At 43.5% G+C, this 19123-nt stretch overlaps 1 protein-coding gene across 9 annotated transcripts in view; it reads left to right on the forward strand.

The window, feature by feature from the left end:
* LOC110529720 (protein bicaudal C homolog 1) overlaps window positions 1-18208 on the forward strand; it is a 71823-nt gene extending 53615 nt beyond the window's left edge. For 2 of the 9 annotated variants that reach the window (XM_021612186.2, XM_021612193.2), the window contains exons 8-21: window positions 2074-2325; window positions 3118-3249; window positions 4407-4596; window positions 5353-5502; window positions 5634-5821; window positions 5973-6114; window positions 7058-7229; window positions 7514-7721; window positions 7833-7872; window positions 7980-8152; window positions 8382-8544; window positions 9647-9810; window positions 13684-13798; window positions 15117-18208. In XM_021612186.2, the coding sequence (XP_021467861.1) occupies window positions 2074-2325; window positions 3118-3249; window positions 4407-4596; window positions 5353-5502; window positions 5634-5821; window positions 5973-6114; window positions 7058-7229; window positions 7514-7721; window positions 7833-7872; window positions 7980-8152; window positions 8382-8544; window positions 9647-9810; window positions 13684-13798; window positions 15117-15244 (2217 nt within the window). In that variant the 3' untranslated portion in view covers window positions 15245-18208. The remainder of the gene's footprint in view (window positions 1-2073; window positions 2326-3117; window positions 3250-4406; window positions 4597-5352; window positions 5503-5633; window positions 5822-5972; window positions 6115-7057; window positions 7230-7513; window positions 7722-7832; window positions 7873-7979; window positions 8153-8381; window positions 8545-9646; window positions 9811-13683; window positions 13799-15116) is intronic. The other 7 variants (XM_021612241.2, XM_021612250.2, XM_021612209.2 and 4 more) reach the window with 6 other exon arrangements.
* Window positions 18209-19123: the final 915 nt, after the last annotated feature.

A 19123-nucleotide genomic window follows, 5' to 3' on the forward strand; every position in this document is an offset into this window, starting at 1 on the left:
GGAATAAACAGGCGTACAGTCAATAACACAATAGGACAAAAATAAAGTCTTTATACAGTGTGTGCAATGAGGCATGGCATGAGGAGGTAAGGCAATGAATAGGCCATAGTAGCAAAGTAATTACAATTTAGCAAATTAACACTGGAGTGATAGATGAGCAGATGGTGATGTGCAAGTAGAAATACTGGCAAAAGAGCAGAAAAGTAAATAAAAACAATATGGGGATGAGGTAGGTAGATTGGGTAGGCTATTTACAGATGGGCTATATACAGCTGCAGCAATCAGTTAGCTACTCAGATAGCTGATGTCTAAAGTTAGTGAGGGAAATATCTCCAGCTTCAGAGATTTTTGCAATTCGTTCCAGTCATTGGCAGCAGAGAACTGTAAGGAAAGGTGGCCAAAGAGGTGTTGGCTTTGGGAAGACCAGTGAGATATACCTGCTGGAGCGCATGCTACGGGTGGGTGTTATCGTGACCAGTGAGCTGAGATAAGGTGAAGCTTTACCTAGCATAGACTTATAGATGACCTGGAGCCAGTGGGTCTGGCGACGAATATGTACCCAGGGCCAGCCGACTAGAGCATACAGGTCACAGTGGTGGGTGGTATAAGGGGCTTTGGTGACAAAACGGATGGCACTGTGATAGACTGCATCCAGTTTGCTGAGTAGAGTATTGGAAGCTATTTTGTAAATGACATCGCTGAAGTCGAGGATCGGTAGGATAGTCAGTTTTACGAGGGTATGTTTGGCGGCGTGGGTGAAGGAGGCTTTGTTGCGAAATAGGAAGCCGATTCTAGATTTAATTTTGGATTGGACATGTTTAATATGAGTCTGGAAGGAGAGTTTACAGTCTAGCAAGACACCTAGGAGGTATTTGGCATTTAAGAGCAGTTGGAGGCCACTGAAGGAGAGTTGTATGGCATTGAAGCTCGTTTGGAGGTTAGTTAACACAGTGTCCAAAGAAGGGCCAGATGTATACAGAATGGTGTCGTCTGCGTAGAGGTGGATCAGGGAATCACCCGCAGCAAGAGCGACATCGTTGATGTATACAGAGAAAAGAGTCGGCCCGAGAATTGAACCCTGTGATACCCCCATAGAGACTGCCAGAGGTCCGGACAACAGGCCCTCCGATTTGACACACTGAACTCTGTCTGAGAAGTAGTTGGTGAACCAGGCGAGGCAGTCATTTGAGAAACCAAGACTGTTGAGTCTGCCGATAAGAATGTGGTGATTGACAGAGTGAAAGCCTTGGCAAGATCAGCTGCACAGTACTGTCTTTTATTGATGGCGGTTATGATATCGTTTAGTACCTTGAGAGTGGCTGAGGTGCACCCGTGACCAGCTCGAAAACCGGATTGCACAGTGGAGAAGGTACGGTGGGATTCGAAATGGTCAGTGATCTGTTTATTAACTTGGCTTTCGAATACTTTAGAAAGGCAGGTCAGGATGGATATAGATCTATAACAGTTTGGGTCTAGTGCCACCCCCTTTGAAGGGGGGGATGACCGCAGCAGCTTTTCAATCTTTAGGGATCTTGGACGATACAAAGAGAGGTTGAACAGACTGGTAAAAGGGTTTGCAACAATGGCGGCGGATACTTTTGGAGAGGGTCCAGATTGTCAAGCTCAGCTGATTTGTACAGGTCCAGGTTTTGCAGCTCTTTCAGAACATCTGCTATCTGGATTTGGGTGTAGGAGAAGCTGGTGAGGCTTGGGCAAGTAGCTGCAGGGGGTGCGAAGCTGTTGGCCGGGGTTGGGGTAGCCAGGAGGAAAGCATAGCCAGCCGTAGAGAAATGCTTATTGAAATTCTCGATTATCGTGGATTTATCGATGGTGACAGTGTTTCCTAGCCTCAGTGCAGTGGGCTGCTGGGAGGAGGTGCTCTTATTCTCCATGGACTTTAGTGTCCCAAAACTTTTTGGAGTTAGAGCGACAGGATGCAAATTTCTGTTTGAAAAAGCTAGCCTTTGCTATTGTCTGCACACTGTAAGAAAATACTAATCTAAATATTGCTAGATTCTGCAGATTGACTGATTGTATTGATATATTTATTGATTGATTTTCATCTCATCCCAGAGAGGCACTGCCATATTGCTGGAGCACCTGGCGGGCAGCCTGGCCAGTGCCATCTCAGTCAGTACCCACCTGGACATCGCCCCCCAGCACCACCTCTTCATGATGGGCCGCAACGGCAGCAACATCAAGCACATCACCCAGAGGACAGGAGCCCAGATCCACTTCCCCGACCCCAACAGCCCCCAGAAGAAATCTACTGTTTACATCCAGGGAATCATCGAGTCTGTCTGCGTGGCGCGCCAGTACCTCATGGTATGTGTCCATGCTTGGTTTGTATAGATTAAGTAATTGCCTTGTTTCTTTTGGAGAATGACCCTGCATATGGATTTCTGTTGGATAAGAGTTTTATTGTGTTCTGACCCTGACCAAGACCCTTTCAGCTATGTGGGTGTCTTGGTAAAATGTTATTCATTTAATTGTCTTTGGGTAAAAGCATTTGCTGAGCAATATGTCAAAGACATTACATTTAAAGATTTTGGCATCCTGCTTAATGTAACATGAATCATAATATAAGGCAGCTATGCTAGTGTTGATGTCCTTTGTCTGTGGCAGTTTTGCCCAAAGACTCTTGAAAAATGCAGAAGTCTTTTTGTAAACATAACTTTTTTTGTCTGGACATGGGACACACAAGAAGAGGCCCTTCTGGTCTGCTTTGGGAGAACCGAGTCATTTGACGAGGAGATGAGCCTCCCCCACAGAGAGCCGTGTTTAGACCATCGGACTGTAAATTACAGCTCCGGCCCCAGCTTGTCACCACCAGCTTGGCCCAACTAGTTTAATTACACACAATGGGAAGGCCTCTCTATCGCTCAGATGAATATAACGTAGGAATGAGGTTGTGGTGGGATCATGCAAAACAGGCTTTTTTGGTCAATTGTTTTGGAATTTCTCAAGTAGTGGTTTTTCAACTGAGCCTTCTCTCTTAATTGAAATGTCTGGTCAGAAAAAATGTCCCTGTTGTATTCTATGAGTGTTAGTTTTGTAACAAGGGTCTGTTTCATGGAACGTGATGATGATGATGATGATGATGTGTGTGTTCCACAGGGCTGTCTACCGCTGGTGCTGATGTTTGACATTAAAGAGGACATCGAGGTGGAGCCCCAGTATATCACCGCTCTGATGGAGCAGCTGGATGTCTTCATCAGCATCAAGCCCAAACCAAAGCAGCCCAGCAAGGTACCACGCTAAAACATGGACATCTAGTATGTTACACAGTGGCCTTAACACAAATCCAGGAAGCTACTTTACCAGGGTAATGCTTACAGCTAAGATCCAAGGTTTTTCTCCTGGCCCTGACTATAGTGCTGGAAAAATATATTTTTGGACAATATATTGATATTTGACTCTAAGACTCTGGTATTTTTCATCTTATAGCTTGTTCTCATCTTCTTTTTAAATAAATCAAATCAAATTTTTATTTGTCACATACACATGGTTAGCAGATGTTAATGCGAGTGTAGCGATAGTGAGCCAACATGTTTTCAGCACTTTTATTTCCCTGACTGGTCAAAACTCATTTTCTCATGGCTCTCTCATCTTTCTGAAGCAGACATATGGTGAGCAATATGTTTGGAACAACAAATCACCGGAACGAATCACAATACATATTGTATCGGCACCTAAGTATTGTGATAATATCGTATCGTGAGGTCCTTGGCAATTCCCAGCCCTACCTAACTACAAAGCTCCTTGCGTCATAAATCCAAACAATATAGTAGGCAGATCAAATTTGCTGGGCCCCAGCCTAACCACCGTCGCCAGGTGCCCTTTCCTCAGTGTGCCCGGCATGATGCCCAAACCCAGACAGGCCAGTGGGGAACGGTGGTGTGGTTCCAGTGTAAACGCAGCCCTACCCAGACCTCTCTTCTTTAACGAGGTGACACTACTAATCCAAACGGCCTTCCAAACACCGCTTTGCTTCTGGCTATTTGGCTACTCCATAAAGGAGGGTGTGGAGACAGAAAAATCGTGACTGGACTCGATTTGGCAGGACCAACTTTGGCAAGTTTAGGGCCACAGAAATGATTTGTGTGCATGTTCATTCTTTATTCCTCACTGTTTTCTAAGCACTCTTAATGGTAATGCTGGATCTGGAGAAAGTTGAATATCCTTTCCAAACTCCCTTAAGCTTTCTCACGCGTGAATTGAAATGAACCACTTTATAAAAAATTATGTTTTGACATTTTACTAATCCCTTTTTGATTCCACTGTTCATTCCATTAAAGAAACAATTAATTATGTTGCTGAAGTGCATTTCATGCTGACAACAACCTGCCATTTCGTTTTCTCTTTTTTCCTCCGTCTCTCTCTTTCTTCCACTCTCTCTTTCCCAGTCTGTGATCGTAAAGAGTGTGGAGCGGAATGCAGTGAACATGTACGAGGCCCGGAAGTTTCTGCTGGGTCTGGAGAGCAACGGAGTTTCGTCAGCCCTGTCCCCCTCAACCATCGGCCCCTCCCCCACTCTCATCTGTCCCGTCGGCCTGGACATCCTGGCCTCAGCTGGCCTGGGGCTGAGCAGTCTGGGTAATGGAGTTCTCTTTACATCAGCCTCTTACACCATTATGAGAGTTCTTTAAGAAAATGAACCAGGTCAACCCAAGGCCCTTTTCCACACACGTTTATAGATCAGGGATTGAAAAAGAGGCTTGAGTGTAATATGTAATCCAACTTTATTGTTATCTTGTGAAAGGAAACAAAATTACAATAATAAATAAGAGACAAACCCCTTTACAACAGAATGAATCAGGAGTTCTGTATCATGGGATAAACTGTTGTGTGTAGGAGGTTTATGTTTGGAAACTGACCATATTAACAGTGTGAATGATTGTCCTGCTTAAGCCATCTCTTCCTGGGGTGTACAGTATGAACCCAAAGGCCCATGGGTAAGATATGGGCCTCCACAGCTCGGCCTGTAGTTAATTACTACATCCCTCTCCATCAGATTACAGCTCAGCCTGCCAGAGAAATCCAAGCCTTATTTCTGGAGTCAAATGAGCCGTTTGTCAAACCCACAAACCTGTTTCAGTCTGCTTTGATATGTTTGGGTTGAAAGTAGCATAGTTTAGCATTAAGTTATTGACTGTGTTGAGTTATATTTGTCAAAGGCCCAGTTCTCTCAAATGTCTCTCTCTTATTTCAATCCTGACCACTGATATGAAAGGATTTGATGAGTGATGGTGGTAGTATGTAATAATATCTATTACTGGTGTGGGAAGAAATGAATTGTAGAGTGATACTGTAACGAGACACAGTCTTATACTGTGTATTTCTCTCCTCCAGGCCTCCTGGGGCCGTCAGCGCCCCATTCCCTCAGTAGCTCCCCGGCTCCAAACTCTGTCCTCAACAGTCTGAACTCTTCCATGAGCCCCCTGCAGAACCCCCCGTCTCCCTCCCCCTCACTGTGGCCCAGCTCTCTCACCAGCACACAAGGTAAGTTACAGTTGGCTGGTGCACAATCGCTCACACCTTGAGGTCTCACCTTGATCACAAAAAGCTAGAAGGGATTGATATGATGAAAGTGTTACGATAACACCAAGGAATTTCCTCCCTTGTGTGTCCAGGCTTCTCGTCTCAGTTGATGATGCACCCTGTAGCCCAGGCCACTCTGAGCAGTATCCTGCTCTCTGGGGTCAAGGGGTACACCCAAAACACTCCCTCCCCTCCCCCCGGCCTCGCCCCGATCGACAAGCAGACCAACGGAGTCCCTGACTGCTCCAAAGGCCCCTGTACCATGAATGGACATGTAAAGGTGGCTGATTTTTATAGACACATATTGACTAACTGTTACATTGAATGTAGTGTAGTGCCTATAGTGAGTATTCTTTATAGGGCTACAGTGTGTGTGTGTGTGTGTGTGTGTGTGTGTGTGTGTGTGTGTGTGTGTGTGTGTGTGCGCGCAGCACCCTGGCTCAGTCTATGGAAGGATGTCCAGTGCATCTCTGGCAGACACAGTTCTGAACCCCAACCAGTGTGACTCAGTTCAGGAGGCCAGCGTACACAACCAGTCAGAACCCCGCTCCAGCAAGTCCAACCAAGACGAAGGTAACACGTACACACCGCACCTACAGACAACAAGGAAATGTGTAACTCTTGTAGCTATACTTCAAAAAGGTTTATAATACTCAAAAGACAGCCTTGGTATTTGGCCTTATTACCTGTAAGTGAATTTTTACCACAATATATTTGTCTTGTTCTTATACGTAGATCAATATGCGGTCCAGCCCCTATTCTCAAACAACTTTTCTAAGGTTGCAGCAGGGTGACATTGATGGCTGGTAATTCCAGTGGTTGAGGTCCCTAATTTCCGGCGTCTCTAACATGTGTGGTTTGAGTGTAGCCTAGCTCTCACGCTCCTCACATTCCCGTGTTGTTGGAACTGGAGCTCAGTGGGCTCCCTAGCCTCCGCCTCCAGCCTGGCTGGTCACAGTAGTAACTGTTTCCTCTCCCTGACCTCCTCCTGTGTTCTCCATCCTGTTCCAACTGGCTCTGCTCCCCGTAACCATCAAGCCCAGGGAGAAACAATCGAATAAAAGCATATCGAGGAAGCCTACACTCTCACACACACAGATCCTATTCTGCAGGCCGGGTTACTGCCTGGAAGAGTGGGAAAATAAGAGAAAAGCTCCTTCATTAGACTGCTTCTGTTTTTTATTAACACCGGGGCCAACTGTACGTTTTAGCAGCTACATTTAGTCACGCTCAAGCCATCATGCAGAGTGACTTACAGGTGCAAACAATGTACTGAAATATATACATGACAGACGTTGGAAAGCTGAGCAACAAGGCACTCGAAAGAAAAGGTTGCTTTGGAAGAACAAAAACTTGGTTATCAAGCACAGGGATGATACAAGAATGTAAAGAGTATAATAGCACATACAGTCAGATATATAGCCTATTAACTAACTTCATTAACTCACGAAGGAAGGAATATAATATCCCACGTTACTGTTTCTTCACATATGCTCTTTTACTTTCTCTCTGCCAGGCTCTGACACCTTTGTGGAAGTGGGCATGCCCAGAAGCCCATCTCACTCAGCCAATGGGAACGAGCTAAAACAGATGCTGGCTTCCTGTAAGACGTCAGGGAAACGGCATGCGGTGGAGCTCCTCCAGGGGACCAAGAACTCCCATCTCCAGTATGTCTGTCCAGAGCTACAGTAAGACTATAGAAGTCCTCACTCTTTCATTCCTATGCCTAAAGGGTACGACAATACGACTAGAACTCATTCCGGTTCACTGGGTATGACGCCCATACATTCATAGAATAGAAAATTAAAGAACTTTGTGACAACTGCTGATATACAAAGGCCTTTATAAAATATGTTTGTTTGGTTGGTAAGAAAATAATAGTAAATAGACTGTCCTGTATGTCTTGTCTGTGCTGAAAGCTTCTCTGTTGTGACGGGGTTTGTACCTTGCTGTTTTTCTAATATGATCGTAGCTCTCTGTTGTCCCCCCCCCACAGCTCAGACTGCCTCCTGTCAGACCCAGAGTCGAGTGCTTCAGACGGCCCTGTGACGGATAAGAGGGCGCCGGGCAGTGAGCGGGCAGCAGAGAGGGCAGCAGAGAGGGCAGCACAGCAGAACGAAAGGGACAGGATCCGCTTGGCTCCACATTCCTCCTTTGCCAACATGCAGGTACAACTAGAGGTATTCCAACTCCACTTCTCTCTCTCACATACACGCGCTCACACATCAGCGGATGGCTCAAGTGAATTTGACAGGTAGGAAAACTGACACTGACCTTCCTCTCCGTTTCAGGCGCTTGAATATGAACAGAAAAAGCTGTTAGCAACCAAGGGTAAGTGTCAATCTTTCGGGCAGTTCCTGTCTAGTCTCAAGGGATACTGTGTTAATTTTTTTCAGACCTTTCTGGTAACAGAGGTTTTATCTGTGTCTTGTGTCCAGCTATGTTGAAGAAGCCTGTTGTGACTGAGGTACGGACACCAACTAACACGTGGAGTGGTCTGGGTTTTTCCAAGTCCATGCCAGCGGAGACCATCAAGGAGCTGCGCAGGGCCAACCACGTTTCTTACAAACCCACAATGAGTACCACCTACGAGGTAAACTCTGACTATGAGGTAAACACAAATGGAGCACTCAACTGTTGAAGAGAATGTGTTTTTACTAACATACCTGATATAAAAGCTTATGTGAAGACTAATATGAAACATCATAATGAATACAAATAAAAAAAAAGATAAATCTGTAAAGCAAAAAAAGTTAACTGAATTGAACCATTACTGAGAGCTTATAACTGCAGCCCATGTATCTATCAGTAGGATCTGATATCCCCCTTCTCTCCCCCAGGGCTCCCCCCTGTCCCTGTCCCGCTCCGGCAGCAGAGAGGGTGTGGGCAACGGCAGTGATTCTGACAACTGGAGGGACAGGAACGGGGTTGGGAACAGTCTTGTCAACCACGCCGAATTCCCAGCGTCTGTTAGCAGTCCCAAGAGGAAGCAGAACAAATCTGGTGAGCTACCCAGCAGATATTTGTCTGAACTTTTTTTTTTTTTATGAAATCAAAAGGAGAAGAAAGAGAAAGGGAAGAAAATCAACACACCCACTCAGTCAACTCTCTCAAAAGTGTTGATGAGAAAGTTATGATGATGACGTAAGAAAGAAAGGGAACAAAGTCTAACCTTGAACAGCAGATGCTGTGTGAAGATTGCCTTGTTCATTAAAATGTGTATAAGTGTGTGGGAGTAGATGTGTTTAAGTGTTCCTTCCTCCTACACACCTGCACTTAGCAAAGTTGAAGAGACCAGATACGTCTGTTCATTTCCAACTCATGTTCTTACCCTTGTATCAAATTATTTGTTATCATCAAAGCCAATCATTACTGGTAATGCTGTAGAGAAACACACATTTATTCTACAGTATCTTGGCTTGTATTGCACACATTAAAGACAATCAAATGGCATACTTTAGCTTTAATAGATACAAATGTCTCAGTCACAACAACGTTTCAGCAGCAAGATGCGTAAGGGTTTATTTTATGTTGAATTAATCTTTTTTTTTTTTTACAATGATAACTGTCTATGAAAATCTTCTTTAATATTGACTGTCTGGGGCTCCTGAGTGGGGTAGTGGTCTAAGGCACTGCATCGCAGTTGCTAGCTGTGCCACTAGAGAACCTGGTTCGAGTCCAGGCTCTGTCGCAGACAGCCTCGACCAGGAGACCCATTGGCCCAGCGCCATCCAGGTTAGGGGAGGCAGGTATGTCCTGGTCCCATCATGCTCTAGCGACTCCTGTGGCGGGTCGGGTGCATGCACGCTGACACGGTTGCCAGGTGTATGGTGTTTCCTCTGACACATTGGTGTTAACCTCGATGTGGGCATTGTGTGAAGAAACAGTGCGGCTTGGTTGGGTTGGGTTGTGTTTCGGAGGACGCATGGCTCTCGACCTCTCGCCTCTCCCGAGTCCGTACGGGAGTTGCAGCGATGAGACAAGACTGTAACTACCAATTGGATACCACGAAAAGGGGGTAAAAGTTTTTTTTTTTTTAATATTTTTTTTTTTTTTTAAACGTCATTAAACGTCTCATCTTCCTGTGACTGCTTCTGACTGACAGCTGCGGAGCACTATCTGAGCAGCAGTAACTACATGGACTGTATCTCCTCGGTCACCGGGAGCAACGGCTGCAGTCTCCAGTCCTCTCTCAAAGGGTCGGACCTGCCGGAGCTGTTCAGCAAGCTGGGCCTGGGGAAATACACTGACGTGTTCCAACAACAGGAGGTACTGGCCTATAGCCGCCGTAGCAAAAAAGTAGAATAAATAAAATGCTTTTCGTGAACTAACATTAAGATATACATACACTTATTTGAAACATCATATTAAAATATAAAATAGATTTTGAAAGTTGTCTAATAGCATAAGCATGTATAGAAATGTTGTAGCCCACGAAGCCCAGAGTGCTCGAGCTGCCTAGGCTAGAAATGGTGTAGCCTCAATGCGTTTATAAAATAATTATTGTATAGTGCACTTTGGGTGACCTTTATACGTGTATTTCATTAACTAACGTTATAACCTCATTCTAATTAAAACCTTTAACTGATAAGTTACATAATAGCAATTATGTGGATAAAGTGCTAGACATGTTTGTTCACCAAATCTACTTCGTCAAACAACGGTTAGAAGTCTGATACGATCAGCGCTGTCACTGTTGACCGTGAAGTAGGCTATTTTCAAGTTTTCACACTGGTAGGAAATTGGACTGATTTTGATTTGACATAGCCATTGGTGGAAAAAATGCCCAAATGTCATACTTGTAAAAGTATAGATACCTTAATAGAAAATGGCTCAAGTAAAAGAGAAAGTCACCCAGTAAAGTAGTACTTGAGTAAAATAATTTGGTTTTAAATATACCTAAGTATCAAAAGTAAATGTAATTGCTAAAACGTATGTAAGTATTAAAAGTACATTCCTTATATTAAGCGAACCAGACGGTACCATTTAAAAAAAATATATATATATATTTACGGATAACCAGGGGCACACTAACACTGACATAATTTACAAACAAAGCATTTGTGTTTAGTGAGTTACCAGATCAGAGGCAGTAGGGATGACCAGGGATGTTCTCTTGATAAGTGTGTGAATTGGACCATTTTCTGTCCTGCTATGCATTTAAAATGTAATGAGTACTTTTGGGTGTCATGAAAAACGTATGGGTGTCAGTAAAAAGTACATACACTGCTCAAAAAAATAAAGGGAACACTTAAACAACACAATGTAACTCCAAGTCAATCACACTTCTGTGAAATCAAACTGTCCACTTAGGAAGCAACACTGATTGACAATACATTTCACATGCTGTTGTGCAAATGGAATAGACAACAGGTGGAAATTATAGGCAATTAGCAAGACACCCCCAATAAAGGAGTGGTTCTGCAGGTGGTGACCACAGACCACTTCTCAGTTCCTATGCTTCCTGGCTGATGTTTTGGTCACTTTTGAATGCTGGTGGTGCTTTCACTCTAGTGATAGCATGAGACGGAGTCTACAACCCACACAAGTGGCTCAGGTAGTGCAGCTCATCCAGGATGGAACATCAATGCGAGCTGTGGCAAGAAGGTTTGCTGTGTCTGTCAGCGTAGTGTCCAGAGCATGGAGGCACTACCAGGAGACAGGCCAGTACATCAGGAGACGTGGAGGAGGCCGTAGGAGGGCAACAACCCAGCAGCAGGACCGCTACCTCCGCCTTTGTGCAAGGAGGAGCAGGAGGAGCACTGCCAGAGCCCTGCAAAATTACCTCCAGCAGGCCACAAATGTGCATGTGTCTGCTCAAACGGTCAGAAACAGACTCCATGAGGGTGGTATGAGGGCCCGACGTCCACAGCTGGGGGTTGTGCCTACAGCCCAACACCGTGCAGGACGTTTGGCATTTGCCAGAGAACACCAAGATTGGCAAATTTGCCACTGGAGCCCAGATGAAAGCAGGTTCACACTGAGCACATGTGACAGACGTGACAGAGTCTGGAGATGCCGTGGAGAACGTTCTGTTGCCTGCAACATCCTCCAGCATGACCGGTTTGGCGGTGGGTCAGTCATGGTGTGGGGTGGCATTTCTTTGGGAGGCCGCACAGCCCTCCATGTGCTCGCCAGAGGTAGCCTGACTGCCATTAGGTACCGAGATGAGATCCTCAGACCCCTTGTGAGACCATATGCTGGTGTGGTTGGCCCTGGGTTCCTCCTAATGCAAGACAATGCTAGACCTCATGTGGCTGGAGTGTGTCAGCAGTTCCTGCAAGAGGAAGGCATTGATGCTATGGACTGGCCCGCCCGTTCCCCAGACTTGAATCCAATTGAGCACATCTGGGACATCATGTCTCGCTCCATCCACCAACGCCACGTTGTACGACAGACTGTCCAGGAGTTGGCGGATGCTTTAGTCCAGGTCTGGGAGGAGATCCCTCAGGAGATCATCCGACACCTCATCAGGAGCATGCCCAGGCGTTATAGGGAGGTCATACAGGCACGTGGAGGCCACACACACTACTGAGCCTCATTGTGACTTGTTTTAAGGACATTACATCAAAGTTGGATCAGCCTGTAGTGTGGTTTTCCACTCTAATTTTGAGTGTGACTACAAATCCAGACCTCCATGGGTTGATGATAAATTTGATTTCCATTGATCATTTTTGTGTGATTTTGTTGTCAGCACATTCAACTATGTAAAGAAAAAAGTATTTAATAAGAATATTTCATTCATTCAAATCTAGGATGTGTTATTTTAGTGTTCCCTTTATTTTTTTGAGCAGTGTATATTTTGGGGGGGGGGGGTGTAGTAAAGTAAAATTGTCAAAAATATAAATAGTCAAATACAGATACCCAAAAAAACTACTAAGTAGTACTTTACACCACTGCATATAGGTTAAATTGTATATAATTTTTGTTGTTGTTGAGAAGTAGCATAATGGTCATTAATGACTTGTCATTTAGTTAATTGTATGTCCCACTTAACAAAAACTGAACTGGTATGACAAAACATTTATTTTTCCTGCTCTAATTACCAGTTTATATTAGCAATAAGGCTCCTCAGGGGTTTGTGGTATTTGGTCAATATACCACGGCTAAGGGCTGTAACCAGGCCCTCCGTGATGCATCATGCCTAAGAACAGCCCTTGGCCGTGGTATATTGGCCATATACCACACCCCTTCGTGCCTTATTGCTTAACAGGTGGGTCTAATCCTGATTGCTAATTGGTTAAAACCGCAACTTAAATTTGTTTTTTAAAAATACAAGCTGTGACTTTGCTGATAGTTACTGTATTGAGGAAACATGTACTTACTATGACTGTGATGTTGTTGACACACCTAGCTATTTTAAGATTAACGCACTAACTGTGAGTCGCTGTGGATAAGAGCGTCTGCTAAATGACTAAAATGTGAATGTAAAATGCAGCATGGGTTAACCACATTAACACAGGAGCATGAGCATTCATCCATCCCTGCTTGGCTGACTACAGTATAGTAGAGATATGCTACCCTAAGCCTTGGCTAGAATTGATGGATGGATCCGTCCTTTTTATGGTGCTATTCAATGTTTTAGCTGCCTATTGCAGCTAGGCTAAGCTTTTTTGCTGCCTATTGCAGCTAGACTAAGCTTTTTTGCTGCCTATTGCAGCTAGGCTAAGCTTTTTAGCTGCCTATTGCAGCTAGGCTAAGCTTTTTAGCTGCCTGTTGGAGCTAGGCTAAGCTTTTTAGCTGCCTATTGCAGCTAGGCTAAGCTTTTTAGCAACATATTATGCAGTGGACTTCATGGGCTAGTGACTAGACTTATATTTATATACAACTAATAGCTTTATTGATATTAGAGCACATGGAAAATATTTGATAAGGGATGGGCATTAGTTATTTTATGTTGCAATGGGGGATTTTATTGTAAAAAAGATATATATTTATTATAGTGTATAGCAGGGATCATCAATTTGATTTCTTCTTGAGTGGATGACTTTCTGGTGTTTTTAGTATTATTTATTTGCTCAGAAAACTAGGATGGGCCAAATAAAATCCCAAATGTTTCTAATACCGCCAGTTGGGGAACCCTGGTGTATAGTGTGAAGTGGCATAATAAAGATATTGACTGTGAACATGCACTCTTTTCAGATCGATCTCCAGACCTTCCTCACTCTGACAGACCAGGACCTGAAAGAGCTGGGTATCACCACATTTGGAGCACGCAGGAAAATGCTGCTTGCCATCTCAGGTGTGAATGACTATGGTAATGTACAAACGTGTGTGTGTGTGTATGAGTGTGTGTGTGAACCCAGTTCCAATGACGTGTGCGATCAGGCTGGTCCTGCTGGGCTGTATGTGGTGATAATAGCTCCTGTCAGAAGTGTCGAGGGGGGGGTTTCGGGCCGTGCCAGAACCTCTCCTGATGGCGGCAGTGTGAAATTGACTTCTATTTTCATTAGGCCTCTATTGTCTGGCTCTGCCACTTGCCTGAGTGGCAGCCAGTCTGACAGCCAGCGAGCTTATGGGCTGTGGTACAACTATAGCCAGGCCCCATAGCTGAACATTCATTGCAATCAATCTCTACTGCCATCCATTGGTTTCAGTAGTCAGTGGTGCAAATCGTGTTTTTCTTTTTGGCTGACAGAGAGGAGGCAACGAAAACCCCACATGTTTGTTGTGACATGAACTAATCCTTGTTTATAAAGGCTGAACTACAGGAGTAATCATTTTCCTCCACCAGGAGTGTACATGATTCAATGAAGTGGCATTTTGATTGAATATATGAATTCCTGTAGAATAGGACTTAGAACATGTTTTGTACCATCGCAGGTATGATCATTTCATGGTTTTGTATTAGAGAGAAGGGATCATATCTATATCAAAGTTTGCTGCTCATTTTTGTAGTGTGTCTTACTGATGCAGTAGGGGGTCAAGTTGAGGTTGGTAGAGGGAGGTAGTCTGTCTTACTGATGCAGTAGGGGGTCACATTGAGGTTTGGAGATGGAGGTGGTCTGTCTTATTGATGCAGTAGGGGTCACATTGAGGTTTGGAGATGGAGGTGGTCTGTCTTATTGATGCAGTAGGGGTCACATTGAGGTTTGGAGATGGAGGTGGCCTGTCTTATGGATGCAGTAGGGGTCACATTGAGGTTGGAGATGGAGGTAGTCTGTCTTATTGATGCAGTTGGGGTCACATTGAATTTGGGAGGTGGTCTGTGTTCTGTTTTGAGAAGTGCTTAAGGCGAGAGTTGGTTCCACTGCTGCACTCCGTTGCCAAGCACAGATCAATTCTAATCTCTGCTCCAAAACAGGAACACACTCCCTTCTCTCCTCACTTAAAGATGCTGAACCATTTTATTGACACATTTTTAAATAATTGTGTTCAGTAGATGGGTGATCTGCCTGGCAAACCAATGGGTCACAAAGAGAGGTCTTGTTGACGTTCAAAGATGTACTTTCCCTCCAATTTTGTTTACAGTTTGAAATGACTTGTCGGACTCTTGATGAATAAACATAGTATGTTATTGAACATATCTGAAACAATTGCAATTATACAGTATTATGTTCTTTTGTCTTTTCCAGAACTGAACAAGAACCGAAGGAAGCTGTTTGAGCCTCCTATCAGGTCCTCCTTCCTGGAAGGGGGCGCCAGCGGGCGTCTGTCTCGTCAGTTCCACGCTGACATGGCCAGTGTCAGTGGCCGGTGGTAGAACTCCACTCCCCCAGAACCTAACACGACAGAGACCCAGCATTCAGTGCCTTTCTCTGGGCTTCTGTAGCCCAGTCTCCAGCCTCTCTGGGTCTCAGTTGTCCACCCTCCCTCCATCTTATGCTTAACACTGACTGTTAAACTCTTTTTTGGGGGGGGCATAACAAAAAGCCATAGTTTAACCAGAAGTGCCAAAAAAGAGATCTCAGCGGTATAGAAAGTCCAATGTTCACTCCACATAGTGCTAAAATGTTTTTGTGGAGTATCTACACATGAAGGGTATTTGACTAGTTATGAAGGACAGGTACTGTCTAATAGTTGTCATTTTTTGTTGAAGGGAACAGGCCAAATGATTAGTACGAAATAATTACATTGATACCGTCTGCATTCGTAGTATGCTGTTGTATCAATGACATGCACTTTAACAATACTAGAATTTTGCCTGTGAAAGCCTGATTCCTCATATTGGAATACCTATGCATTTTGTATTAACTCAAAGCACAGATGTATTTGTACCAAGCCAAATGTAAGCACTTAGTGAGATGGGGGAATGAAGTTAAAGTTCAAAGGTAAAAGTGCCCAAGTGACATCATCAACTAAACACAGAACCTAGAGAAATGACCTTTGACCCCTCAGTGTTTTGATTGATGGACATTCCACGAAGGTCAGTGCTGTATCCACCAGCAGTTGGGCAGCAGTCTGTCAAGGTCATATGTATTTAGACAATTATGATTTTGTATTTGCATTATGATTTTTTTTTTTTTATCATCATTTTTGGGGGGGGGGGGGGGGGTTTAATGATAATCAGTGTACATGTATTTTTTTTTTGTATTTTCATTATTTTATACAGTCATGAATGAGTTCCTATGGTTTATAGTTTGTATATTATTAGTCTCTTTGATAATTACTTTTGCCCCATAATCTGTGGAGCGGTCAGGCTGTGCCATGAGACAGCAGCAGATAGAGAGAGCGCAATCTGTCAGAAGTGATTCTGTTTGTTGGCCTCCTATGGTTTTCTTAGTCCTTGTCATTATGTTTCCTGTTAACCTTTCTGTGGTCTCTACTCTATGTTGAATCCCACCGTGTTCCTCTATTGATTCAGGAGACCAGTCACTATTCCCAGACGGTGTGCTTTTATCTTTCCATTCACTTGGACTGCCTTTAGAGCTGCGAACAGAGCAAGAACCTACTTCAATGTAGAATGCCTCCACACTACTACAGTATATAATGCCTTTACTTCTCTCTCTACAGTAAATTGCTCAGCAGGGAATCATTTCTATTAGAATATTGCAATTTTTCTGAACAGGACTGACACTACTGCTCACCTAGGGGGGGTACACCACACCGTCGGTGGAAACTCAACTTTGTTTCATATGACAGCCCCTAGCCTAGACACGTTTCTCAACATTTACCAAGATTGTGTCCTCATGGAAGAGTCTAAAGTCTTCATAACATTTATTCTAGATTAAATTAACTATAGTGGAAATATACAATTGTCAGTATCGGTTGTGAAATCAGATATCCGGGAATCTTGTAAAGCTATATTTGTTGAAGTAACAGGATTATGTGTGCAGTGGTGCTGCTTAACAAAGGATGGGCTCACTCTGAGCGCTGTGTTATGTTTGGGTTCATATAATGGCACAGTATACTCATACCTTTTTGTTAATGTTGACTGACTCTGGAATGTGTATTTGCTATAACTGCTTCCGATTGAACCCCCAGATTAAGCCTGGAAGTTGAGTATTTTTGCATTCTATCATATACAGAGTGTTCGTGTGAAGTACTCACCATCTTCATGTGCAGACCGTTTGTTGGTAGATGGTACAGCATTTGACTGACAATGCAGTGACCTGTATGTAGAGCCCAAGGTGTGAGTCTAGAGGCCACTCAATCTTCAAACTAGATTCTAGGTTCAGAGTGTTGAAGTAGATGGAGAGAACATTTCAAAGCAACTTGCATGTCAAAATTGTTCTTAAATGTTGTTTCGCACAGCAGCAACATACATCACTCTTCGCATCAACCGTTCTGTAATCACGCACAGAGAGAAGTCATTTGTTTTTCGTTTTGCATGCTTTCTCTCTTGGCCCTCTGTTCTATCATGTGTTTACACTATACCACTTTCCTAACTGATTTGAGCCATTCTCAATGCCGTTGTTGTAATAATATAACATATTCTGACAAGGTTGTCATTTCCGACCAGTAGTGTAGTGGTTCATTTTCTTAGACATTTTAAAAAGAGACAGGATATAAAAAGGGATTTGTTACTCCACAAAGAAATATGGGGTTTGTTTAACCCTTTATAATGGTACTATATTGAAGCTGTTCAGCATTGATTTATGTCAGTGCAGTTATGTCGACCCATGTACCTACAGTGCAGACGACAGTGTTTGTTTTCGCCTCTGGTCATTTGTCTGTTTGGAGGGCAATAGAGATTGTTTTCTGTCAAGTGAATGTTAAAGTGAGAATTATTGATGCCTTTTATCTAGTTTAATGAAGGGAGTCATTTGCAATCAGTTTACCGCCGACCTCCTTTCCCCACATCCTTTACAGAACCGTTATTTCATGTTTGTGTTTCGTCCTTGTTATTCCTAAAGGGATACATTTGAAGGGGTCTACTTTGTACTGAGATAGATCAAATGGGTCAACATTTATAATGAATGTAAACCACTAAGGAATTGATGTATGTATTGCTTTGCGTTTCTATCCTGTGCAGTCATGCTTGTTTTTTAGCAGAATATCTCCAGTTTCCTGTGAGAGAGAGGTACAGTTCCAAAAATATTCCACAAAGAATTTAAGGAGTGATATTGCCTTTTGCCATAGCTATTTTCATTTTGTTGATAGGATTGTTGAGCAGGACATTGTTTTAGCTCTGTTGTTAAAATCTGTAAATATAGTACAGATAAAAAAGTGTTTGAGGAGTTATCAAATGTTATTACAAAGGAAATAAATGTATGCAGTAAAATGTTTCCTTTTGTTTTTGTTCATAGCACATACATTTTGACTGTTATAGTGAAGAATGATATTCAATGTGTGAAGACAGTGAATTTGATACAATACTATGGTAACCATAGCTGAGGAAAGCCTGTGTGAGGCCCACTCTCATAATCTGGAATATAATCCAACTCTTGGTATGTCCGATTTGGTGATAAAAACGGACATGTCCACTAATCCCGAGGCAGGATCTATCTAATCCCAGAGAGTGAATCGACAGAGCACTAGGAAACACTAACCCATACCAACCATCCTGCCTGTATCACCACCGTACTAAATAAGGAATGTATTGTCTCTCCAATGTAACGCTCCGCCCCCTTCCCTCAGATTCACTGTAGAGAGGAGGGAGAGGGAGTAGCAGCAGCTGGCAAATGTAATCCATTCCCATGTAATTAAGTGGCCCTGGGGTCAATGGTGGGTGCGCTGTTCTACTCTCTACTGAATGCATCACCCTTCCAGTCAGGTCACAGCTACATTCTCAGCTGTATTGTGTTTTGGCTATACACCTACCCTTTACCACTTCGACAATCTATTGTATCACTCTTTCTGTCTTGCTCCAACTGATGTGTGAGGAGCTCTCTGGAGCAAAATGGCTGCCATGGCATTACCCAGGTGGGTGCTACACATTAGTGGTGGATGCAGGGAGTTTTTGCTGCATGTAATGTAAAGCCCTTTGGGCACCTGGTGGAAATAAACACCATGTAAATCCCATCTGTTATTGACTGAATATTTAGATGTGTTTATCTCCTCCAGGGGGCACTACAGCAACAAAACTCCTCTACAAGGCCTACCGGTGTATTGAGCTAAATTACAGAAAAACATTTATTTGAATCATTCAGCTTTACTTACTGGCTATTATTAGAACATGATCCTTGAATTTATTAGGCTT

The sequence above is a fragment of the Oncorhynchus mykiss genome, chromosome 1 (genome assembly GCF_013265735.2).
Source record: "Oncorhynchus mykiss isolate Arlee chromosome 1, USDA_OmykA_1.1, whole genome shotgun sequence".
Lineage (NCBI taxonomy): Eukaryota > Metazoa > Chordata > Actinopteri > Salmoniformes > Salmonidae > Oncorhynchus > Oncorhynchus mykiss.